At 43.8% G+C, this 26300-nt stretch overlaps 2 protein-coding genes across 2 annotated transcripts; one reads left to right on the top strand and one right to left on the bottom strand.

The window, feature by feature from the left end:
* Nucleotides 1-3613: 3613 nt before the first annotated feature.
* LOC130385487 (uncharacterized) lies at nucleotides 3614-7824 on the top strand. Its single transcript, XM_056593995.1, has 5 exons — nucleotides 3614-3626; nucleotides 4969-5173; nucleotides 6436-6726; nucleotides 6819-6918; nucleotides 7297-7824. Exons 1-5 carry the CDS (start codon nucleotides 3614-3616, stop codon nucleotides 7822-7824), a joined length of 1137 nt encoding a protein of 378 aa, XP_056449970.1.
* A 4793-nt stretch (nucleotides 7825-12617) lies between these two features.
* Nucleotides 12618-24974, bottom strand: LOC130385486 (uncharacterized). The gene is made up of 4 exons (XM_056593994.1): nucleotides 24806-24974; nucleotides 14084-14550; nucleotides 13660-13881; nucleotides 12618-13500 (listed from the first exon to the last, which is right to left on the bottom strand). Exons 1-4 carry the CDS (start codon nucleotides 24972-24974, stop codon nucleotides 13291-13293), a joined length of 1068 nt encoding a protein of 355 aa, XP_056449969.1. The 3' UTR covers nucleotides 12618-13290.
* Nucleotides 24975-26300: the final 1326 nt, after the last annotated feature.

Raw genomic sequence — 26300 nt, 5'->3', positions numbered from 1 at the left:
GTTTGTTATTATGTGTTTGATAGATGTTTATGGATCGAATTGAAGAAAAATTGACACTGCTTATTTAAACAGGCTGTTAATGCTTGTCATATTTACATTAGTTGGAATTCAGCAAATTGTATTCAGGATGTTATTTTATTTATTTTCATATTTCTATACATTAGCTCAGTATTTTATACTTTTTGTTATTTAAAGATAAATCCATATTGTGATCAGACTTGATTAAAAAAACATTGCACTTCTAATTTTGTATCCTTGTTTTGTATTCCTGATGATACACTGAGAGAATTGACTTGGCTTGTCGCCATAAACTGAGGACATCTCTACTATAAAATAGAATACCTTGCTGTCAATGCATATCTGTACAACCATTGTTCGACTCAGTCGTACAATACAAATAAAAACACAAATAGCAATCAGTAAATCAACACAGTTTAAAAACAAGTATGAATACAGAATAAGTGTATATTCTCTTTTAAGTTTTAGCTTCTTTGTTACTTTGCCTTTAGGTATTAGAACAATTTAAATATATTGAATACTTTTCTATCGCACCTTCATCTGAATTCCGAATAATGTTGAGATGTTTGCTGTATGTGTCTTAAATAGCTCTGCATCTCCTGGTGAGACAAATGCTTGCCACCCAAAAATTATCACTGGCCCCATCCTGGCCACCCCAATGGAAATTTCCTGGCTCCGCCACTGCAATCAGCGTGCTTGGGCTCATTTTTCATCCAGTCTGATTGATTCATGATACCTGTCAGTCAAAGTCACTCCCCTGGCAACGGAGCCGTGCCTGTGAAGCTACAGTTTTTTGGCCGAGTTAGCATTGCTGAACAATTAGATGAGGGCTACAGAGTTGGCATTAGAAGGCACAATGAAGAGGTGACAAAAAATCGTCACATACTGTCCAGGATAATAGACTGTGTGAAATTTTGTGGGGCCTTTGAATTGGCTTTACGTGGCCATGATGAGAGTGAGAGCTCTGTCAACCCTGGGATATTTCGTGGGCTGGTGGATTTTGTTGCCTCTCTGGATGGAGCTTTGACAGAGCACCTTGAGACTGCCACTGTTTTTAAGGGTACTTCAAAAACTGTCCAAAATGAGCTCCTGGATTGTATGTTGTCTGTTGCAAGGGAGCAAATAATTAAAGAAGCTCAAAAGAGTGTTTTTGTATCAATCCAGGCAGATGAGGCAACTGATATTTCAACACAGACCCAACTTTTGCTTGTACTACGCTACATTGATGACAAAACACAGTGTGCAGGAAAGATTTTTTGAGTTAATTCCTCTGCAGTCATCTACTTCTGAGTCCATTGCTACTGCATTAAAAGAGCGTCTTGCTGCCATCATTCCTGAGGATCAGAAAAGCAAGCTAATCTGCCAGGCATATGATGGAGCCAGTGTGATGAGGGGTGCCACTGCAGGTGTTCAGAGGAAAATCAAAGATGAGTACCCAAATGCCCACTATATCCACTGCTATGCACACCAACTCAACCTGATCATGCAACAGGCCACCTCTCACATTTCCAAGGTGAGAATTTTTTTTTCTGACCTGGGTGGATTTGCCAGCTTTTTTTCCAGATCACCCAAGCGTAGAGCTGTTCTTCGTAAAATGGTGGCCCATAGACTGCCAACATCCAGCACATCGGCGTCGGCAGACCCTTTTCACCGGGGCACGTGCCCCGTTGTGGATCTGCGGTGCCTGGGTATGCCTGGGGCACTGATTTTTTTTTTTTTTTTTTTTTATTTAAGTCTGACTCATCTGGCAATCTACAGAATGCATGCTTGCATTTTTTTTTCTTAAAATAGGCCTATAGACTACCACTTTCGTTAGAATTTAAGTCCGACATACGGACAGAGTAATTAGAATCCACTTGCGGCCACTCGGAGCATGTTGCAGCCGGAGAGTTGCCTGTAACACAGAGCCAGGAGTTCGTCATATCTTAGGCTATCTTTAAGAAACACGGTACTAGTCCTCCTAGTAAAGACACACTAAAACATTGATTGTACAAAATTTGACACCCTGAAGAAATTTACTATTTGAATTACGTCAATATATGCATGGTGCCCCCCTCATTGGCCGGCCGCTGCAATGAAATGTACGTGACGATGACGAATGCACACACTGAGGAGAGAATCATTCTCCTTGATATCGACTTTTTGAACCTGTCCAGCACAGCGTCAGCGACCATTCACTCCGGCCGGCGTGAAGTGAAGTAAACAGTAAGCGTTACATTTTTATCCTCTGGAAGCATAGAATGTCTAACAAATGTGTATGCCTTTCATCAAATAAGGTGAAGGGGCGTCTCTGAAGTGGTGTTATTAGCTAATGTGGTCACGTCTGTCGTTATGCTATAGTAGCCAGACAGTTCGCTAATATATTAAACTGTAGCGATAACTGTTTAAGCTGGACCTGTTGATCGGAGAAAGATCACAAATGTCGGGTTCACACTACATGCCATCTTATGGTGTTTCTCGATTCTTTACGTTCGTGTTTTCAGGGGGTGATGATCCCGTGATGGGGTATCCAAGTTGTCTTGTCAGCTTAGTTAGCTAGCTATCGGCATACTGTATAAGACATCTTCTCAAGTTGCCTGGAACCAATGGCACCGATGTTATACTAGCGCAATTTATAACAGAATACAACACTCGGAGGTGGAAGCTGTTTTGTACGCTGTTGCTTTTAAAAATAGCCCAGTGCATGCTTAAATAAGCAGGCTGGCTTAAGCAGCTCAAGCACACGTTGGTCTCAAAGTTGAAAATGAATGATTCTGAAATTATTCTCATTCTGGTGTTTTCTGCTCGAGTAGGCCTACAGACAAAAGCACAGACATTAAGGGGGCATGATGACATACAGGTGGTTACTTTCAAGACAGTAGAAACATAATGTAGAAAAAAAAAAAAAATTGATAGGTATCATTCATAGCATGCATATAGACGAATGTCCTGTTTTTACTATTCGTTTTTTTGGTGTGTCAGGTATGTAGAGAGTTATGGAAGAAGTATGTTGTACTAGTAGGCTATGTTATTTTATGATCTTTTGCTGGCATTGAATTATTTGTTATCTCAGTGACCGGAACTAGATAACAGCCTACTGTATTAGTTATGATTTTGATCTCAATTCAACTCAAACAACATTGTTCTTGTAGATGGACATCAGAAAGTTATTCGCTCGGAGCAGGGATAAAGCAGCAAGGAGAAATGAGAGAGGTACACTAGGTAAAAAGGCAATGCAAACCACTTTTAGGTAACAACCCAGTTGAGTTGACCACTGGTCACTAGCCCAAGCCTAACAGTTACATATCTGTCCAGACAAAGAGGAGCAGCAGAGTGCCGGAGGAGGTGACGGAGGAGTTGAAGGAAAAGGTGAAGGAGAGAGGGATGTTGATGAGCACGAGCAGAGGTGATATGACTATTACTTTCATATTAATTAGGAATAACTGCAAACAGGTTATACACAAGTAACTTTACATATGCATATATAAAAATCTAGATAGTGAAAATGCAGACAGGAGACTGTAATATGTTCTTGTTGCTTCAAGACTCAGTGCAGCAGAGTGCAGAGGAGGAGAGGAGCAGATTGAAGGGATGCAGGTAGAGTTGGCATTGAGAGATGACACTGACAGGTGAGACTCAGCTTAGATTTGATTAATTTTATTTGAACTTTTAATGGTTATCTGAGGTAACCATTGATCATATGATTTTTTGTATGTTGCACCAGACAGGAGAATCAGAGGGCAGAAGAGAATGAGCTGGTTGAGGCAGGGGAAATGCAGAGAGAGAAGGAAGGACAACAGGAGACAGACAGGCCAGAGAGATCACACCCCAGATATGAGACTGAGAAAACAGTTGCCACAGTGGCAGAGAACATTAGACTGGGGTCAAGAGAAAAAAGCAGTGTCCACAATGTTGAGGGACATACAAGTGATCTTGGGGGAAAGGAGTCGGGCCCAAACCAAGTTAAGTTGTCAAAATATCCCCAGCACAACTTTGGTGCCAAGAATCGATCCTTTAACGCCAACTGGTTTGAAAGCTTTACATGGCTGGAATATTCCAAGTCTAAAGATGCAGCCTTTTGTTTTCCCTGTAGAATATTTGGGAAACATTTGAAGAATGACACCTTTGTAAACACTGGCTTTCAAAATTGGAAAAAAGCTCTGGATGTCTATAGAGAGCATGAGAAATCACCAGCCCATAAGGCAAGCATGGAGTCTTGGTGTAGTTATAAAGCCAGTGCGGCTCATGGCAGTGTTGTCGAGCAGTTGGATTCTGCAAGTGAGCGTGAAATCAAAGAGAGACGCGAGTACCTCAGCCGGGTTGTGGCTGTTACCAAGTTTTTGGGTAAACAAAATATCCCATTCCGTGGCCATGATGAGGGCATGTCCAGCGACAACCAGGGAAACTTTCTGGAGTGTATGAACCTCTTGAAAGAGTTTGATCCTTTTCTTCAGGCATATTCACCACCATCTCACAGTACATACTTATCACCTTCATCCCAAAATGAGGTCATTCAATGCTGTGCCCAAGAGATAGTAAAAGCTATCAGTCAAGAAATAAAGGAGGCTGGAATGTTTTCAGTAATGGCAGATGAAGCGAGAGATGGCACCACTGAGCAGCTAGCTGTGTGTGTTCGTTATGTTGCTGGGGGGAGTGTGAAAGAGCATTTGCTAGCCATGACAGATTTGAAAGGGTTTGACGCAGTGTCCATTACCACTGCAATTGAAGATCAGCTAAGATTGAATGGCATAGATCATGTGAAGGTGGTTGCACAGGCTTATGATGGCGCCTCAGTCATGAGTGGGACTGTTGGAGGGGTCCAAGCTAAGTTCAGAGAGAACCATCCCATGGCCATTTATGTGCATTGCTATGCACATCAATTGAATTTAGTGCTGTGTTGCACATGTCAAGCCATACCAGAGGCCAGGAATTTATTTGACCTCCTGCAAAATGTGTATACATTCTTTTCAGGCTCCCTTGTTAACCACGACAAGTTTAAGGAGACCCAGAAACAGCTTGGCTTACAGCCTTCTGAGCTGGTACAGCTGTCCAAGACCCGATGGTCGTGCCAGCTGAGGTCAATCAACGCTATGATAGAGAATTTCCCCGCAGTTCTCACGTGCCTGTCCAACATCAGCAACCCCACGGCTGTGGGTTTGCATGCCAACCTTGCCAGGTTCACCACAATTTATCTGTTGATGGTCTTCAAGACTTTTTTGTCTGTGACAGAAAGTCTTCACAAATACCTGCAGAGTGAAACTGTGGACCTGGCAAAAGCAGAGGAGTTTAAATGCGCTGTGTGTGCCACTCTAAAAGAAATGCGCACTGACCCCAAAGCGACGGAGGTATATGACCGTGCAAAGGCCTTGTGCGAAACGCACCAAATCCCTGAGTCATGTGTTCCAAGACAAAGGCAAAAGCAAAGACGCCTGGAGGAGTACATAGTCGAGTCTAGTTGTGGGGCAGCGAGTGACCTAGGCAATGCTGAAAAATTGAGGACAAATGTCTACCTACCTTGCCTAGACAGGATGATTGCGGAGCTGGAGCAACGCTTTTCATCTCTGAACAGCGTTGTTCTGAAGGGTGTTCAGGCCTGTAACCCAGGCTCGAGCACCTTTCTCAAAGAGGAGGACCTCAGAGGTCTCGCAGATCACTACAATGTTGATCTTAAACAAGAGGAGGTGTGGGTAGCGAAACATTACCTGGACAGAAAGCAGGAGAGCCTGCCAATTACTGACATGCAATGTCTTTTCGGTTTACTCGATAATGTCATGTTCCCTACACTGACACAGGTCATTAAAATATGTCTGACCATTGCTGTGTCCAGCTGCAGTTGTGAAAGGACATTCAGCGTACTGAGACGCCTTCACACTTGGTTGAGGAGCACAATGGGGCAAGATAGGCTTCATCATCTTGCCATCATGTCTGTTGAGCGAGGAGAACTCTCCAAATTAAGCCATTCACAATTGATCGACAGCTTCGCAAAAATGAAGCAGAGGCGCTACCGTTGTGCGCTACTGTTAAAATAATGAACAGCTCCCCTATCTTTCTGGCCATGATATACACACCTCACAGGATCATCACCATCACACCATCATAGGATGGTCTGAAATAGAAATGATAAACACAGACATGTATGTATGTAGAGGTGTTTTTTTGTTTTTCCTTTTACAGTTGCACATTTCAAGTTTTCAGTTTTCAAGTTCATGTTTGTTGACAGATATTTAATGAAGATACGCTTTATGATAATAAATAAGTGCTATAAAATATTTGCTCGCGTGCTTGCATTAATTATCTGTGCCCATGCTTTTTTAAAATAAATAATTGCCCAAAATTTTTTTTGCTTACACGCTTCGCGCGCGAGCATGTCATTTTGGTGCCCTATTGTGCCCCTTTATGGTATTGGGTGAGCTGACGCCCCTGATCCAGCATTGTCAGATGGAACTTTCACAGCCGAGCCATCAACACTGTGTTTGCGCACAGACAGGATCTCATTCAGTGTTTTGAGAACATACGCGACTCGGGTGACTTTGACCCCAAAACCATGAGAGAGGCAGGAGGCATGGTCATGCTGCTGGAACATCAGGATTTTAAGTTCTTTCTGGAACTTTTTCACCACATCATGCCACATGTGGACCTCCTCTATGCCAAGCTCCAGAAGAAGAACATAGATGCAGTCCACATCAAAGGGAGCATCCAGCAGTTTGAACAGGACATACAAAACATCAGGTAATAAGTATTCCTATCAGTAATATGATCATCACATTTTTGAACATTATCTCTTTTCCCCTTTTTGATTATTATTATGACTTCTCACACAGAAATTCTCGCCATTCCATGGGTGAGCAAAGCAGTGGTTCTCTGACAGCAAAGAGGCGTCGGGTACTCAGTTCAGAGGATCGTCAAAATGTTGCAGAAGAGGTGAGTTTATGTTGTAGAAATCAGTCATAGTCCATGTTTCATTTGAGGTTGTAATGTTTGTTAGAGGAGAAATGTGTTCTGAAATACAATTTAAAATATGTCATTGTCATGTTGCAGAGATGTAGCCTCATATTGCAGAGATGTAGCCTATCACCTAATCACAATTAAACTATTTGTTTAAAGTAGTACTATCACCAATACATAAGTAATAGCAAAACAAAAAGCTGAAATATGCAATAAATAGGTCCAGGGGAGCCATAACTATATGTACACAAAATATAGCCAACAGTGTACTGTCTGAGGAGCAAATGCAAAAAAAAAAAATTGTTAAAGAGACATCTATTTTTTCTCTATATTTTTGTATTCTTCTCTCTGTAGATCTGCAACACCATTCTGGGACACACCAGGGAGCGCTTCTCCTTCACCGACCATCTTGTCTCTGCAACCTTGCTGCAGGGGGACAGGTTTGAGGACCATCAGGGGGCATTTCCTGAAGAGACACTACAAAGCACGCTGAAGGCCTACAAAATGCTGAATGGAAGCAAACTGAAGACAGAGCTCAGTCTCATCTACAGCAAAGTAGAGTTCAGAGCCTGTTGTGGTGCAGTGGACCTGTTCCAGCTGTTCATGGAAAACAATCTTGAAGATGTCTTTTCAGAAACTGTCACTCTCTTAAAGATCCTCATCACCACACCCATGACCACAGCTGAAGCAGAGAGGTGCTTCTCAACCTTGAAAAGAGTGAAAACCTTCCTCAGAAACACCATGACCCAGGAGAGGCTGAATGCACTGGCCATGCTCTCCATGGAAAAGAGACTTGTTTGTGAAATGACAGATTTCAATCAGAAAGTCATTGAAAAATGTGCTGGCCTGAAGGAGAGGAGAGCAAAATTTATGTTCAAGTAGTTTATTGTTGTGTTGTAATCCCCGCCCGCCAGTGCGCCCCCCCAGATTTTTTTAGCACCAGCCGCCACTGCTCCTGTATGCTTGTTAGAGCTGCCAGAGCAGCTTGAAGGTCCGACGCATGGAAATAATCTGACATGTTTGTTTATTTCCTTGTACTGGCACATGTATGTGACGTAAACGCGTACGCGACGTGAGCAGATCTGAGCAGTGTTTTGCGTCTTGACAGTTTAGACGGAAACGCTACGGCGGAGCGTATTCAACTTTTCCACCCTGCACGGTGGTTTCAGATTTATGCGTTTTCATGCCCCAAAAACGCCGGCACCGTCTAAACGAAAGGCACTTCCGATAAAATATTTTGTCGTTTTCACCCGCAAGCGTCCTCGTGTAAACGGGGCCTTAGACAGAATAAACATGAAACGGATTTGACCATGTCATGTGGCCAAGTAGTTACTACAGAGTATACAGATTCAATATAACGATGTATGCTGTCCCTTTGCAATTTCAAAAGGTTTCCCAGATAGGTTAGCTGTATAGCTAGCTGGTAGGCTATAAAAAATAAACCGAGTGGTAGCCACTTTCACAGGTCAGTTAAAACGATGCTTGTTGAAAAGCTTTTGCTGGCAAACATAGGCCTATAGTTCAAAATGACATTACAAAACGAGGTAACTGTTACAGTTTATTTAGCATTATCAACTTAATGGTTTTGGAAACAACTGTCTGTGTCTGACTCTGTAGTAGTGTTGGCTCGGTCGTTCGCGAACCGGTTCGAATGAACGAGTCTTTAGGACGAACGAACCGAACCGGTTTGTTTCTCTCGTTCGTCTCGTTCACCATTCGATTCACCGGAAACTCGACTGAACGAGGTAGCACTAACTCCACTGAGTCTGACTGACTCAGCTGAGAACCGTGCAATAGCGTGCATTCCATGATGCGATTCACCGCTACCGGAAACTAAGGCTGATTCGCGAACGACTCCTCCCAGTTCATTCGAGTTTCCGGTGAATCGATTCACCGGAAACTCGACTGAGCTGGGAGGCGTCGTTCGCAAATTGTTTGTTCGTTCAGCCTGGTTTCCGGTAGCGGTAAATCGCATCATGGAATGCACGCCATTGCACGGTTCTCACCTGAGTCAGTCAGACTCAGTGGAGTTAGTGCTACCGGAAACTCGACTGAACGAACGAACGATTCGCGAACGACTCCTCTTGGCGAACTGAATCACGCGAACTGGGTCACGGAAACGAATCATTAAATCCACCACTACTCTGTAGTGATCTTACCGTGCGTTGTACCGTCTCTTAAAACAACAAGGGCATCTTGCAGGCAGGCAAAGGTGAAAGGTCACGTTGATAGCCTATGACGTCACCCAGCGGCAGCAGGGCACTGAGTGAACGAGGCTACAAAGTACAAACTTTACTTCTATATTATTACTATTAGACATTTTTATTCTCGGATAATTGATTCACATGTTAATGTTTAATTGTTCATGTGTAATTTTACAAAGCATTGAAAATTTAAATGTCCACTCAAAAGGGCACTTTGGTCCTTCAGAGGGAAAAGGGCAGGGGCTCGGGCCTCTGGCCTCTGCACGTGCCTGGTGCTTAAAATACGTAACAGTACTCCATTTGCAAATCAGCCTTAGCAATTTCCTGCTGAAGATGAAGACGATATAATTCTTTAGTCGTCAACTGAAATAGAGGAAAATATAGTTTGAACATTCAAGCGACATACTTGGCCAATAAAGTAAGTGAGTAGCCTAGGGATATGTCTTACATGCTCATATTGCGACCCTGATGTATCCGCTGCTTCCTCGACCACAGTCTGTTAGGAGACAAGTGAGTTTGAGAACACTGTTAGTTTAGTTTAATCTTCAATAATGACTTGGAACTGGCGAGAAAAGGCTAGGCCTACCTCAGTTCTTTCAGACCCATCCATGGCAATATTTTCATCGGTCTCCTGTCATACAAAGAGCAATTATAGGCCTATTGGCTGAGTAGTTTGAGATGCGCTTACAACAGAAATGATAAAAAAAAGGCCTACCGGACTTACATAAACTGGAGGATGTTCATTCGTAGCCGGCTCCATTAAAAGCAATACTCTGTCTTGATCTGTGAAGTTGATTAATTCAGTCACGTTTTGGAATAGAGCCACATATACAGGCATACAACAAACATGGGGTTCTATGTCGTATAGGCTTCGCCTTTTAAGGCTATCGCTATTGGGTTATCCCTAGGCGTGAGCCGTAGCACTGAAAAATTTGTAATCCCCGCCCACCAACAGCGTGGGCCTCAATTACGTCCGCGGGCCTCAACGACGTCCGCATTTCGCAGATATAGGCGGGCGCCGGTGGACGTTCTGCTCCCATTTTCTTCAGGACGATCCTGTAGCATACTGAAATAAAGAGATATTATGGACTCAACGGCGAATGGCATCTGCAAGACATGTAACACGGGTTACATCTTGCCGTATGGCGGCCATGAGGTGTGCGAGGACTGCCTTGGGCATGAACATGCCGTCTTGGCGCTCTCGCCGCTCTGCCTGTGTCGGCATTATGCTGCGCTGCCCAGACAGCGCAGAGCCGACACTGCCGCCGCCATTGCTGAATGGGCCGACGACTTTACTGTCCCGCTCGACGATGCTCTCTCTCTCCTTGTGAGCTCGGAGTCAGACGACTCTGATCGCGACGAGGAGGGGGCGTCTCCCCCGGATTCCCCTCTCCGAATGCAGAGGCCCGGGGCAGCAGCATTGCCCATCTCTGCCGCCAGCTCACTTCCAGTGGTTGGAGCTTTGGTGGCAGAGCTACCGGGCATTACCCGGACCGGCTCCGTGTCACCTGGGGGCTCGAGGCCGCAACACACCCCGCCCGTCTCGACCCGATCTGGCCGATGTTTCCCGCTATCAGCCCCTACTTCAGTGGGGCTGCGGCGGAGCCCGGGAGGCTCGGTGCCCCGGTGAAAACATTTATCCAGGTCACTAAGACGGAGGGTCTGACAGACCGGGGTTACAGGGCGGTACCGCCGCTGGATCCCGCTCTGTGTGCTGTGTCTTTGGAGTGAAGCCGGGGCTCAGCGACCGCTGTCCCACTCCCAAAGACCAGGGGTCTCATTTATAAAACTGTGCGTGGGATCATTACTAAAAGTGTACCCACGCACAAAAGCCAAGTTTTGCGTGCGCCAAAAAGTATTCAGACTTACAAAACTCTGCGTACGCACACCGTACGCAATCTTTGCTTTATAAACCACACAGTGCCTGCAAGTGTGCACAACTGTATCAGCTTCAAGTTCCGCCCTGTACACGCCCCTTTTTAACCATAAATGGTCAACGCAAATGACCTCCTGAATGCGATCTGCATATAAAACAGACTCAGATGCAAGTATTATGTCTTGTCGGAGCAATGGCAGGACTGAGAAAAGCAAAAAAGCGAAATTTCACGGAGGTTGAAGTGGAGACACTTGTGGGTGAGGTGGAGGCCCGAAAAGTAGTTTTGTTCGGCGGTCACGGGATTGGGATCGCCAACAGCAAAAAGCAGAGTGAGTGGCAACATGTTGCTGCAGCAGTGAACTCTGTCAGTAGCACGGAGCGCACAGTCCCAGAATTAAAGAATAAGTGGTCTGAAATAAAGGTACAGATTTTTATGTACCAATAAATCGTTATGGTCCATAAAGACCCTCTCCCTCCGAATCCTGCCATTTGCATGGTCCGCCAGAAGTGCCATATGGTGCAGCATTACCACGGCGCTCATCTCTGTATTTATAGGGTTACGGTAATAACACTGACCGAGAACACCTTGGATAATCAGTTTGTAATCACCCATGTAAATTGTTCTTGAATGTAACCCCTTTTTAATGCCTGATTTGTCATGAAAAGCATCAAGAGTAACGGACAACGATTGTGATGAGGAGTGTGGCTTGGTTTTCCACACTTGGGATTTACTTGACATTTGATTATGTGTTTACAGTGTCTCATTAAAATATTATGTTATTGACCCATGTTGAACAGATGCTTTATTCCATGCAGTCGCGGTGGACAGTATGGAGTGACGGAATTAATTATAGAGAATTTATTTTTATTTCTATTCTAAGGAGAGGTTTCTGGAGTTATAACGCAGTTGACTTAAATTATTCTGATTACATCGATTTAACGCATGATACGGGTTGAAATTAAATTCACAAGCGCCGGCGAAGGCAATTACGGGGCGAGGGAGAAGTGTGTGACAGCGAGAGACACCTCTTTACTAAGGACGGCTGTTTTTTCCCCACACAGTTAACGCCGGAGCCTACCGGCCCGACCATAACTGTTTCACACGCATCGAGTATGGGGTAAGGGGGTCTCCCCTCAGGGCCATCCAATCTCTGTACTCCCAAAGCGAGAGCTGTGTTCGCGTCCTCGGCAGCCAGTCAGTTTCGTTCTCAGTGGGTGTTGGGCTGCGCCTTGTCACCAATCCTGTTTGTGATATACATGGACAGGATATCGAGGTGTAGTCGTGGTGGGGAGGGGTCTCCCACCACATATGGGTGATTCTCACGAAATGCAGATTTAAAAGGTGTCCAACATCAGAATTTTTAAAATGCATTTGAAGCAAATTTTCCTTTTGCACACATCAGATTAAGGTTTAAATTTACTAAAAACATTATTTTCAGGAGATTTTTTAAATATTTATTATATATTAATTTACGTTTAGAGACGAAGTCCATAAAAAATTCTCATTACCACAACACAACATTAAATTAAAATTATGGTTTAAAATGTGTACTTTTGGCTATTTTTAAAGTAGATTATTAAAATTAATGCTCAGAGCTATGTATAACTTTAGGAAAAATACTTTTTTATATTTATATTTTTTCATAATTGACTTAATATTTCTCATTACCGAAACACACAATTTGATTTGCGACGTACTTTTTCAATATTTTGCCGAAACGATTACATTTACCATTTTTATGAAGCATACCTGAAATAAGTATTGTTTTATATAATGTGCATATATATTTTTCAGCAAAGTATGATTAACTCATAATTATGTAGTTTGTACAAAAAGCACATATTGCGGTAATGAGAATGCTGTTTCGGTAATGAGGTTCAATATTTCGGAAATGAGATTCAGTTCAGATTCATTGTTCACCAAGAGTCCTGATGCCTTACCTTCATATTTTACACATGTAACACATATAATTTTTAAAAGAATATTTATTTCATGAATAGAGCTTGATTTGCTCATTGAAAGTGGTCATAACAGTACCATGTCTTGTGTTAAACAAAACTTAAAAAAACATTTGCCATCTATGTAAACAACTAAAACAAATACATTTACCAATCATACACCTATCATGTTATCCTGAGAAACATTTCAATTTAACATACAATCATATGATCTTACAATTATTTTAGTTTAATATAAAAGCATTTGGTCCTGACCTTCAATTCAACCTTTTATCAGAATCATTTTTGAGAATAATGTGATAAAGTGAATCATGTGCGGATTTTGTGTTTTTCCCATAAATCAGGCAAAATGCAAAAATGTCTGGCAGAGGAGATGGCAGGAAGTGGTTCTGGGATTATGTCCCGTATGTCCTGGCGGTAATACCAGACCATTTCTCCAGGAAATCTGATGCTTGGGACATAGAAGCGGTTTTCCCCTACACGCGTCATGGTGTCCACTTCATACTGGTCATCAGCAATCTGTTTTTGTTTTTTTAAAAGAAAGAAAACATTTGTCTCCCCAAAATTTTGGCTGAACAGCACATTGCTATAATGTAACTGGACAAAGTTCTATCCTAGTCTAATATGAATGTCATCCCACTTTTTTTAGAGATGAAAACATTTTGAAATCAAGTTCACCTGTTTGACTGTGCCAGGAAACAAATCGCCGTCATATTCAACAAGGACCCACTGTCCAACCTCTATGGTGGCCTCGGTGCTGTCAGGTTCCTCGATGCTGTCGGGGCCCTCCTCCCCTCCCTCAGAGAAAGCGTGGCAAGTTGGTTGAAAGCACTGACAATCTTTGTCACAAAAGCAGGACACTGGCCTTGTGTTTATGACTCCAGGTTTTGTGGATGTCAGCTGTTGGGTGAAATTCAAAATTGTCATTCAAAACATTACATTTTCACTTTACTCATTGAATTGAACATTGAAGTGTCTCATACTTAGTTGATGACAATTTTGTGGGATTATTTTGGATAATGGTGTGTATAGACTGCTTTCCAAGGCAAAAGCCTGGGAAATTCAACTTATTTAACTGCATTAACTTATTAAGCTGACTCACTTGGTGTATTTTCATTGTCCCGGGAACAGCTTTCAGGTGTGGGGGCACCAATTCAGAGCTTTCCTTGATTTTCTCCTCTGACACCTTGTACAGGGTCACGGAAGAATTTCTCTCCAGCTGCTCATACAGTGCATCCGCATCAGGTATGCTGGTCCCATAGGAAACTATTCGGTCGGCAAGGTTTTTTAGGGCCCCACCTACTCCATCCGGTGCACCTTTGCCATGTGAGGCCTCAGTGTAGTTCCAGGTCACCCATTGGAAACCATGGATGAAGGGCACAGTGGAGGCTAAATAGAAAAAGGTACGGTTTCTGTACTGTGATGTTGGGCCATCTGAAATGAAGTGGATGTGTTTTGCATCCGGATATTTCACCCTGATGTTTCTGAGCACGGGATCAAGATGGGCCCATGTTGCCACAGCATCATGTTGTAGGCAGGCAGACAGGGAAGCAAAGGCTTCCACCCTTACTTAGATAAGTCACCCCAGTGTGGAGAGTCACTTGTTCATTGCCCTTTCCAAAGTGTGTTTCCTTTATTTCTTTTGAGTATTTGCAGCTGTAGTTCTCAGAGTAGTCAACGTGCACAGCTACATCATTATCTGTGAGTGATTCTTTCATTGATTTAAGGGCCAAATATTGGTGCCTGATGTTAAATAAATGAATTTGGAATCTTGGCAGATGTTCCGTGTATAGAGTCACTTCTCAATCAATGTGTTCCTTTTCTCAAGGAAGGTGTTCTTCACCTCCTTCTCTACCTTAGCCCCATCCTTGCTGGTCTTGGAGACATTGACTGACCTCGTGACCCACTCTTGCCAGGTGACAATGTTTCCCTGAGTGAGAGGATCCAAGGTGGTGGGAAACATCTTGTCCATGCACGTTGGACATATGCCATACATGCAGGACATGTTGTTTATGTCACATACACAGGATTGCACAAGGTTTTCTGGGCTTGATGTTAAAATGATCCCCAGTTGTTGCAACTTGCTTATTTTCAGGGCTATATTTTCATGCATTTTGCAAGCACAAGTTTCTCTGTCCTTCAGTTTAGGCCTCACAATCCAAAATGGTCTCAATCTAAAAAACTGAGCTTTAGACAAAATCTTTCCAGGGTGTTCAGCACAGAACCTTTGATGGAGATTGGCTAGGGTGTCTGTCAGGGCTCTTTTTCTGAAGATTTGTCCCTTACGGCGTATCTCTCCAAACTTGCCATTCAAAACTGTTGAGACATCATCCTGATGTAGGAAAATGCTCACAACCTTGCCCAGTTGCCTCCTCTTGCTGGTGCTCGGCAGTCCCATTTTAGCCTTCCTGACTCTCTGACTTTCTACTGGTAGCCTGGCCATTGCTCTTTGTGGCCTTCTAGCCTCCAGCCTTTTAATTTTCCGGCTGAGTTTCAGCAGTTCTTTTGGCCTTTGCTGCAACTTTCTCTTCAGCGAATCTCAATTTTGCTCTTAATTTTAATACAGAATTTGATGACCGCTCTCTTTTTTTCAGTACTTGCTTGGGTTTCTGAGGGGTGTGGGGAAAAACGGTCTGTCTAGTTACTGGACCAGATGAAATGAGACGGAGAGGTAATAAAGTATCGGCACGAGGACCTTGGACCTTGGAAGTAAAGTGGCAACGGTTATACAGAGTCATAAAGCGTGAGAAATCGAATATGTCTAAGTCCCTAATCAGCGCTGATGGTTCGTCCGGAGCTTCGCCTCCGTGGAAGGTCTGCTTCAGAAGAAGGTGAAGAGTCCCTGTGTGGTACAGTTTTATGCTGTATCCTCCTCTCGATGAGGTGTGTGCGTTTGAGGTGTGTGTGGTTCTGTGTGTTTTGCTTGGTCTTGGCTCCCAGGCCCTGGGAGAGCTTCGTAACGGGGGAGAGCTCCTCGTGTCTCCGGTGTGATAAATTAAAACGGGGGAGTGCCCCCCCAAAGTGTCTCGTGTGTGATAATTTAATGTGGCTCTCAGGCCCCTGGTGTGGGCAGGGGTATCTCTTGGTTCCTCCTAACGGGGAAGAGCTCTCAAAATGTCTCCTGTGTGATAAATTAATGTGGCTCTCCCGTTCTTGAGGATGACTGGTGCATTGTCTGAGTGTCCACCATCTGCCAGCCTGGGAGATGGGGCCTTCAGCTCCGGCCTTGACCTGACTATATATTATCATGTTTGTGTTCGTTGGGTTAGAGCAAAAGTTGACTATATTGTAATGTGTCCATGTGATGTGCTCATCAGGCTAGGGTAGGAGTTAGCTATATTTATAATGTACATGTGATGTACTCAGCAGGTTATTTTTCCCAACAGGGGTAGATTACTCCATTGGCCCTGTCAGGTCTAAACTTACCTCTGCGTTGTGTTTCATTTAATTGTATTGAATTGTCAGCCTCACTTACTGAGGATTCTGGGGTTAGATTGAGAACTACTTGTTCTTGTTTTTTTGTCCTATAATATTTGGCCGAATTCTTTCTCCATTGCATTTTTTGCCTCTCACGCTGTTTATTTGACAGATCTTGTGTTGTTCTTATTTTGCCATTTTCCTTGCGTTTGTGATACCTGAATTTTTTTTTTAAATAAGAATGAAAGGTGAACTGCATTAAGCATGGACTTCATACAAATAGTGAATGAAACTTAATCTCTGAACAATTGTCGTTTCTCCATTTATGAACACGTGTGTGTGTGTGTGTGTGTGTGTGTGTGTGTGTGTGTGTGTGTGTGTGTGTGTGTGTGTGTGTGTGTGTGTGTGTGTGTGTGTGTGTGTGTGTGTGTGTGTGTGTGTGTGTGTGTGTGTGTGTGCGTGTGGTATGTTTGTCAAAGTTATGATTCTTTCCTATGATCACCCTGTCCCCTAACCTCTCTCTCTCTCCTTTCTTCTGTACTCCTCAAGTAATTCTGGATTGCTGTATATTTTTTCCCTATGCTTTGCCAGCCTGTCTTTTGCTGATGCCCTTTTCCTTTCCACTGAAGTTTGCCTGTAACAAAATATTATATTTTAAATCATACATGAAAGTAACATTTCATAAAAATATATAGAAATACAAAATTACTACAAAATATTAAATGGACAGAATATATTAGGTGGCCTTTACTGCATTTACTTGAGTTAGAAACTATGCAAGCGCTAGATAAAAATGGAAAATTAGGGACCCCTGCTGGAGGGTTGTAATAGCTATGTTGTTTACACTATGTAGCTATGTTGTTTATGGCAGTGTTTATTGCAAATATCAGGTTATATTAGGAAATGAACAAGACTTGTGGGCATGTTCTTACTTCATTAGTCTGTTTCTCATTACCGAAACACTGAGTCTCTCCACCGCAACAGGCCATTATTTGTTGCGGTGGGTGATAATGGTGTTTCGGAGGATGAGTGACCTTGACCCTTTTTGCTAACTGTGGAAGCACCATGAGGGCTAGCTTAACTTGACTCACTTTATTTATTAAGACCATAAGAAGGTATATAATGATCAAAATAAAAAAATAAAAAAAACATTTAAAAGCTCAAAACTTTATATATCGGTAATGAGAACTAAAACGTTGTGTAGGTACTATGACAGACAAACTTTTTACTTTTTGTCTGGAGAGATAAAGTAACAACTGCTTACCTGGTAGCCATCTTGAGTGTCACAGTCAATACGGTCTCTCCAACAAAATTCCTTGAAAAATGTTAGTTCCTTGTGGACTTGGACAATGATTGAAAATTGTTGCGGAGGATGGGAAAAACGGTGTTGGACACATTTATTTTCTTTATTATTTTCACTACTTTTATCAAATTCTAGCAAATGTCTAATACCTCTTCACTGTATATGATTGGAGTATAACATTCACTGAAAAAAAATCTTTTATATACATTTTAATTAATAATATTTACATCTTAAAGAATAAAAATTCAGTGATGACATGTTGCGGTAATGAGAAATTTACCCTTAAATGTGAAAAAAAAATATATATATATATTTGTGATGTTCAGGTGAAAACGTGTGCTAAGTGGACCATGGAAAGATGTTTACAGATGTGTCATTGTTATTTTGATTGCATCTACTTTGGTCATCAAAATGCTTTCATGACACCCCATATGTCTGATCTCGCGAGAATCATCCATATAGGCAGGCCGTCAATAAAGCTTGTATTATTGATCGAGCCTGCCCTTCATTACCTTTACGAAGGCAGCCTTGCCCGGCTTACCGGCCCCGCCCACCTCAATAGCAGGCTGCGGCGAGCGGCCAGCAAAGGCCTCGGGCAGCGGGCTCATGGGGCGATGTCCCGCCCCACAAGTGCCGGCTATTACGGGGCGAGGGAGAAGCGTGTGACAGCGAGAAACACCTCTTTACTAAAGACGGCTGTATCCCCGTGCCCCAGTTAACGCCGGAGCCTACCGGCTCGGCCATAACTGTTTCGCACGCATCTTCTGCTACGTATGGGCGGGCCGTCAGTACACCTCGTGTCATTGGTCGAGCCAGCCCTTCATTGCTTTTAAAAAGGCGACCTCGCCCTGCTTACCAGCCCCGCCCACCTCCATCGCAGGCGGTGGCGAGCGGCCAGCAAGAGCCTTGGGCAGTGGGCGATGTCGGCCATATTAACCGTCAAACTCAGTGCAGTGCAGTCCGGGGTGAACTGCAGCATGGAGGAGAAAGTGAATGTTGCCGTTTGCGACTCCCGGAGCTCTATATATAATATAATAGTATATAATATAATATTTGTATATATAATATCACGGCCAAAAGCTCTGTGCGCCTCCGGATGGCCGTAGCGCGGGGAGCTCTCATAGGGATTGGGCTTCTCGGGGTTTGTTTACCGGCGTTGCTATGTTTACGGTCTTGTTTGTTCCAACGGTTTATTAGGTGGGCCTATCTAATAAAACTCTGTCTATTCAATACTTTTTTCACTGCCTCTTCCGTGGTCATTACAATATTATGAATATACTGCGTCGGTCCTCCGACGTCTCTCCCTCTTCCAATAACATAATATTTTTATGTGACACTGTAAACACATAATCAAATATCAATTAAATCCCAAGTGTGGAAAACCAAGCCACATACTCCTATCGCAATCGTTATATTATTGTCCGTTCCTCTTGATGCTTTTCATGAAAGATCCTGCATTAAAAAGGGGTTATATTCAAGAACATTTTACGTGGGTGATTACAAACTGATTATCCAAGGTGTTCTCGGTCAGTCTTATTACGTAACCCTATAAATACAACGGTGAGCCCCGTGCGTGATGCTCATAGGCGTCGATTACGGGGGGACGGGGGGGACATGTCCCCCCCACTATTTGAAATACGAATTTTGTCCCCACCAGTTTTAAAAATGTGCAAACCAATTGCGACTGAAAAAATCCCCACACACTCAACCGAAATCGGCGAGTCTAAAATCATGCGATAGGCGCGCTCGAAGACATCATTTATTAGATAGGCCTACCTAATAAACCGTTGGAACACACAAGACAGGAACCCATAGCAATGCCGGTAAACAAACCCCGACTCCCGAGAAGCCCAATCCCTATGAGCTCCCCGCGCTACGGCCATCCAGAGGCACACAGAGCTTTTGGCCGTGATATTATATATACAATTATATTATATTATATACTATTATATATAGAGCTCGGAGAGTCGCAAACGGCAACAATCACTTTCTCCTCCATGCTGCAGTACACCCCGGACTGCACTGCGCTGAGTTTGACGGTTGAACGCTGATTGGCTGTTACGTTACACATGTCACTCAGTGGCCACGCTGTTGAACGCTGATTGGCTGTCATCACGCGAAATTCGTGTCCAAGTTGAAATTTGTCGCACCACAAATCCTCGTGAACGCGCTCGCCTGTGCACGGCGAAAGTGTGGCGCGACAAATCAAAAAAATTCGCCCGATCACTTTGTATGGGATCTTGTCGTCCCGTTGCGTTTGGTGTGAATTAGGGCTGTCAACGAATATTCGAAGTTCGAATATTCGTTCGAAATGCATCCAAAAACGCGAATTCGAACGTGAAAATTAATATTCGAATGTGAAAAAACACTCCCGCGGTACAAGCGCCTCTATCTGCTTTGTGAATGAGCCTCTGTCTGTTCGCGATGTCCCTCATAATATTCGAATGTGAAAAAACACTCCCGCGGTACAAGTGTAACAGACTAGTATTGTGAAGAGCGAATGTATTTTATCCCCTCGGGGTTTCCGTACTTGGATATAGGTATTCCAGCTCTCACGCTGTGACTGGGTGACTTCTGATAGGTACTAAGTAAACGAGACTATTTTCCCTTCCACGCTTGTGTCATTCTTGTCATATAAATATCTAAAGTGCCAACGCTCGGTTACACAAGCGCCTATCTGCTTTGTGAGTGAGCCTCTGTCTGTTCGCGATGTCCCTCATAATATTCGAATGTGAAAAAACACTCCCGCGGTACAAGCGCCTAACTGCTTTGTGAATGAGCCTCCGTCTGTTCGCGATGTCCCTCGTTTTAAAGTAAGGAAATGCCCAGCAGGAAGCCGCCGCCCTATATATAGGATATATATATATCCCACTAATTTGAACCATGGTTTTGTCGCATTATTGACATATTGACGGCAACTGCGTAAAATAGGCAACCAGATATTCGAATAGTTCGAATTCGTGATTTTTTCCCAAACGAATATTCGAATGTCATTTTTGAGCAATTTTGACAGCCCTAGTGTGAATGCACTGGAGTTTCAAGACAGACAGCCAAAATTGACATTTTTATTCAGAAAATAGCCGGTCCTTTTGCTTCCTATAAAAAGCATGTTTGTGACACTGGATATCGATATGGATACGTCATCTAGCCTGCATGTGGAGGGCCACATAAGGTAAGAAATTGGTTTACTGTAAACTTTGCTGCTGGTTCTGTTTGCTCGTGAATCGTGATGACCTGGCCAAAGGTTACCCACGGTCCTAAGCGATTGTGATCTGATTCTGGTTGGTGTTCCAGCTAGTATGCATATAGATTGCAGCTAGTAGCAGCTACACACGGTGCGATTGCTATGCCATTGTGATTATAGTTGGTTTTGTCTGATTGAGATATGTGACGACTTGGAGCATGGTAGGCCTATCCTGACATAAATATGTTCTCGCATAACCTGTGTGATTATCCTAAACTGAAGGGGATTTTATTTGCGGACAATTTTCTTATTATGTTATAACGAGTCTACATTGGTCCTTCGCAAGTGTTTACTGGTGGTCAGGATTTGGCAGATGCAATTCTCCTCTGGGTGCTTGTATTTTTCTTCTTTTTTTAATACAGCATAACATATGCTACCAGCAGCCCTTGCTCGTCTTCAAAAGGCTGATGCTCAGTACCTCGTTTCATTTCGTACCCCCTTTACAGTCTGGCATTGTTTGTCTGGTAAACTATGTTGATGTCAAGAAGTGTTAAATTGCCAACACTGTTCTTTGTCCTGTGTGTATTAGTATTAGGCCTACATATCCCGAGCCAATACCCTGGTGTTTCCAACGTCGTTTTGCAAAACAAGCCAAAACACAAACTGTGGTTTTCAAATTTTATTGTTCGAATAGGATCTTCATAGGGCTGGCCGGAATGCCATTTTTCAGGCTTCGAATACTCGTTGGTTTTTACGAGCGAATATTCGAATACTCGTTCCAGAAAAAAACATCATCAAAAACAACATTAATAATCCTTATATACTCCCTGGAACCGATTTTCAGGGAATTTGTACAATAAATCCATAACAAATACAGAATATTGATTGTCTTATGTGTCCATATTATATCCATTATATTGACCGGTGTGGCATCCCGCCACGTGGTCCTCGGCCTGGACGGGCCCGGGGTACCGTGGAGGACGGGGTGTACCACCCCCACCCACCAACCGGCGATGGAGAGCAGCCCTTTCGGCACCCCAATCAGGGTGATTGGGGGACACCTGGCCGAAAGCACCGGAGCCATCTTAAAAGGAGGACCAGCACAGCACAGCACGGGAGAGCAAGGAGGAAGGTAGCGCTCGGGTGTGAGAGAGCCTGGAGGCCCACGGAGGCCCTAGAAACCGCGTCTACTTGGTTGTTTTGATTGAAGTGGATTGTTAATAAATGCCGGCAATGGCTTATCCAGCACACCAAAGTGTCGTTTGTCCGTGGAACCCGGCTCATTTGGGTAGCGGGTTGCCACACCGGGTATTCCCAAGACGCTCACGCTCTGCAGCAAGCCAGTCACAGTTGATTGGCGCGGCGCTGTACAGCGAACGTAAACAAACAACTAAGCTAAGGTTAGCTAAGGTTAGCATTTCGCTAAGTATTACTTTTCCTCCAGAGATCCTGCTAATGTTGTGTTATAAAGTAAAGGGAAACAAGATATCTATTCTTTCTCCACCTCTCTCGCTTCTCTGCTTGGTGTCGCTGACGCTTATAGTTTGCCTCCCTCGCTCTGGTAAAGTCACGTACGTGAAAAAAATAAATAAAAAATAACAAAACTCTGAATACTGATTTAAGCTTCAAATACTAATTTTCCGAACCAGTATTCGAATAATTTCAACACCTACAATACACTGTACAGCATATTGTAATGCAGCGTTGAATGGATGAATAGCTTACATAAGGGTACCCAGCACTTTTCAGACCACACTCAAGCTTATGGTTATTGTCCCCACCACTTCTAAAAACAAACTGACGCCCTTGGTGATGCTGCACCATGGCACTGCTGGAGGACCATGCAAATGGCAGGATTCAGAGGGAGAGGATCTTCAGGGACCATAACGATTTATTGGCCCATGATGATGACTCACTTGCGAGAGTGAAGAGCTGGAACTATGGACCAGCTCTTCACTCTCGCAAGGATCCTGGACGGGACCTGGGAGTATGCCCATCCGGTCTACATGTGTTTTGTGGATCTGGAGAAGGCGTATGACCGGGTCCCCCGGGAGAAACTGTCGGAGGTGCTGCGGGAGTATGGGGTAAGGGGGTCTCTCCTCAGGGCCATCCAATCTCTGTACTCCCAAAGCGAGAGCTGTGTTCGCGTCCTCGGCAGCCAGTCAGTTTCGTTCTCAGTGGGTGTTGGGCTGCGCCTTGTCACCAATCCTGTTTGTGATATACATGGACAGGATATCGAGGTGTAGTCGTGGTGGGGAGGGGTTGCAGTTCGGTGGTCTGAGGATCTCGTCACTGCTTTTTGCAGATGATGTGGTCCTCATTGGATCATCGGCCTGTGACCTTCAGCACTCACTGGATCAGCTGGCGGCCAAGTGTGAAGCGGCAGACGCAGGTCCTCACCACTTTGGGGTTCCTGGCAACCGGCTGTTTCCAACGGGAATTGGCAGACAGGTAAGTGTTTCATGTAGCTACATCTTAGAACCTGTTTTCACATTTAAGCATAATTGGCTCAATATTTATTTTGTTTCCCACCCTGTAGATACGGTATATCACATTCCTCAGTGCCATAATGCCTATCTTTTTGAATGGCATCATACGTATGGGCAGTCGATACATCTGGTTTCCCTACACAGTGGAAGAACAGGCTGAGATTAAATGGCAATTTGCAGCAATGTCCGGCTTCCCAAACATAATCGGCGCAATTGACTGCACTCATATTGCTAGGCTCCATCTGAAAATGAGTTTGTTTACGTCAACCGAAAGCACGTGCACACTATTAATGTTCACGTTATATGTGTTGCCCATATGATCTTAACAAACATGGTGGCACGTTGGCCTGATGCAACACATGATTCCTTTATTCTGACACACAGTAGTGTAGGGCAGTGGTTCCCAACCTTTTTTGACCAGTGTACCCCTTGAGCTGGTTTCCATGTTAAAAGTACCCCCTCTCTCATGCCTTAATGTGTACTTATATTTAACCCTTTTTCTTTATGTCTAATCCACCTGCTCATTTAAATAATACCATATACAATTATTGTGAGTGAAAAAAAATACCTTTTATTCAGTTTAATGAGACATTTGCGCTTGCCTGTCTTTCAAAAGCTTTGACAGTTCTGGGGGCAGTGTGGCAACAGCCACCATCAAGCTGCTCTCCACATTCAGTCCGTTTCTCTGCTTGGTTTTGATGTGAGTCAGGGCTGAGAAGGTCACTTCACACATGTAAGTTGATCCAAAAGGCAATAGTTAATTTAATGCACATTTCCCCAGCTCAGGATATTCCTTTTCAACTTCACACTGTTACGGCTCCAGGATGTTAGCTTGCTACGTCTAGGGGGGGAACCATAACACATATTACTGTTAGGCTGACTGGGAGAACAACAAAACGGGGCACAACAGCAAACTGGATACGTAAGTGTGTTTATTTAGCTAGTGATCCGCCAAGGGGAATAGGGAACTATAAGCGGAGCCAAATCAAAGAAAACAAGATAAAGTGACAACTAACTAGTGCACACATACAACCTAGCTAATACATACAGAGGGTGACCCCGCTTCTAACCTGATGTGATAACAGAGTAAATCTACGTGATGGTAGTGTAAATCCAAGGGTATCTTACCTATTCACCTAAACCCCTATGGCATCTTACAAACAAAAGGCAACAGCACGACACAGCCAACACACAGGCAGACAATGGCCTTTCCCATGGAGACAAAACAGGTGCAAGTTATCAAGGCCTGATGACACTGATTGGCCAACAGACAGCTCCCAGATTGGACAGGGGGTTGGACGATGGTGGAGGAACAGCCAATGGTGTGAGACCTACAGAGAACGAGAGCGGAGACACAGGAAAACAACCACACACGTAACACACACCAAAACTCAGTCAGTGACTTTTCAGCATGGGCCATCTTTTGCACACGATCAAAGGACAAATCCACCAGGTTTTCCTGCAGTCTGGCAGGAAGGCTGCTGCTGCTCTCAGTCCCTCTGAAGGGGTTCCTCACCCAGTCCAGTTGCTCTGACTTTTCTTCGATGTCATGGAAGAACTGGTTGAAGTCAGTTTGGAGTTTGGAGAGATGTGTTCTCATGATTTTGACTAAAGGATTTTTTTCAGCATCAGTGGTGGCATGATGGGTAACAACGAGTGGAAAACAGCTCACATCTCCATTGTCACATTTCTTCTCCCACAAGGTGACTTTATGTATGAATCCATTCACTTTGTCATACATGTTAAGTATGTGTGCGTCCTTGCCTTGAAGTGACAGGTTGAGTTCATTTAGCTTGGAGAAGACATCGGCAAGATATGCAAGGCGTGCAATCCAGCTTGTGTTCTCAAAAACAACCGCAAGAGGGTGCAAGTGCCCTTTCAAGAAAGCAGACACCTCGGCGCAACGTTCGAAAAGCCTCCGTAGGGTTTTGCCGCAAGACAACCAGCGAACGTCCGTGTGAAGCAGCAGCTGATCGTGCTCTGCCCCGCTGTCTTGACAAAGACTAGGAAACAATCAGTGATTCATAAGCCTGGACTGAATGTTATTAATCACCTTAACTGCGTCATCCATAACAGCTCTTAACTCAGGGCTCATCCTTTTGCTTGCGAGAGCCTCCCTGTGGATAATACAGTGATTCCACTTGATTTCGGGGTTCACTATCACGACACGCCCATGCAGCCCACGCATTTTCCCTGTCATTGCAGCCGCGCCATCAGTACAGATGTGACTGCATGACTTCCATTCCAGATTGTTATCTTTAAAAAAGCTGTCAATCAACTAAAATATTTCTTCGACGGTTGTCTGTCCCGTCAGCTTTTTGCAAAACAGAATATGCTCATGTATGTCAGACTCTTCTTTATAGCGCACAAAGGCTTGGTTTCATTGAATTATTTGACAGGACTTCACCGCCAAAAAAGCACTGAGGCTGAGGTGGATCAGACGCTGTACAATTAAATCCATACAAAAGTGATTTCTTGTTGTACTGCCGGTGCTTGTTAGTGGTCTCTTTATTCCTTTTTTCACTTGGCTCCCCTGTGCCCCCATCCGGGGCGACGGTAGCAGTAGCGGTAGCTGGACGTTTACTCCTGCCTAGCCATGCATCCATGTTTACAGTCAGTTTGCAGTTAGCAAAGCTTCGCGCACAACCACAGCAAGAACGTGAACCTTTTTTTTAAAGCGCAAACGTGAACAACAGACGTCTGACGCATAGCATAGGTCGGATGTCACCATTTTTCATGTGATGTGCATTGTAGTGTTACAATCACTGAGGAAGAACTGTTAATTGCGGATGCGAAAATAGACTTATGGGCTTATTAAAATTCATAATATAATCTTTTTTTTTTTGGATGCTGTAGGCTAATTTATAATCTTTCTGCGTACCCCCTGCAATACCCTCGCGTACCCCTAGGGGTCCGCGTACCCCCG

This window comes from Gadus chalcogrammus, chromosome 7, assembly GCF_026213295.1.
Source record: "Gadus chalcogrammus isolate NIFS_2021 chromosome 7, NIFS_Gcha_1.0, whole genome shotgun sequence".
NCBI lineage: Eukaryota > Metazoa > Chordata > Actinopteri > Gadiformes > Gadidae > Gadus > Gadus chalcogrammus.
The sequence above is the reverse complement of the archived record's forward strand: the minus strand, read 5'-3'. Positions and strand labels throughout refer to the sequence as shown.

Coding starts and splice junctions, on each gene's coding strand:
- LOC130385487 (XM_056593995.1), top strand. Junction 6,727..6,818: donor CAGGACATACAAAACATCAG/GTAATAAGTATT, acceptor CTTCTCACACAG/AAATTCTCGCCATTCCATGG. Junction 6,919..7,296: donor GTCAAAATGTTGCAGAAGAG/GTGAGTTTATGT, acceptor TTCTCTCTGTAG/ATCTGCAACACCATTCTGGG.
- LOC130385486 (XM_056593994.1), bottom strand. CDS start 24,974: ATGAGAACACATCTCTCCAAACTCCAAACTGACTTCAACCAGTTCTTC. Junction 14,551..24,805: donor GGTGGATTTGTCCTTTGATC/GTGTGCAAAAGA, acceptor GACTTATCTAAG/TAAGGGTGGAAGCCTTTGCT. Junction 13,882..14,083: donor GGACAATGAAAATACACCAA/GTGAGTCAGCTT, acceptor TTCACCCAACAG/CTGACATCCACAAAACCTGG.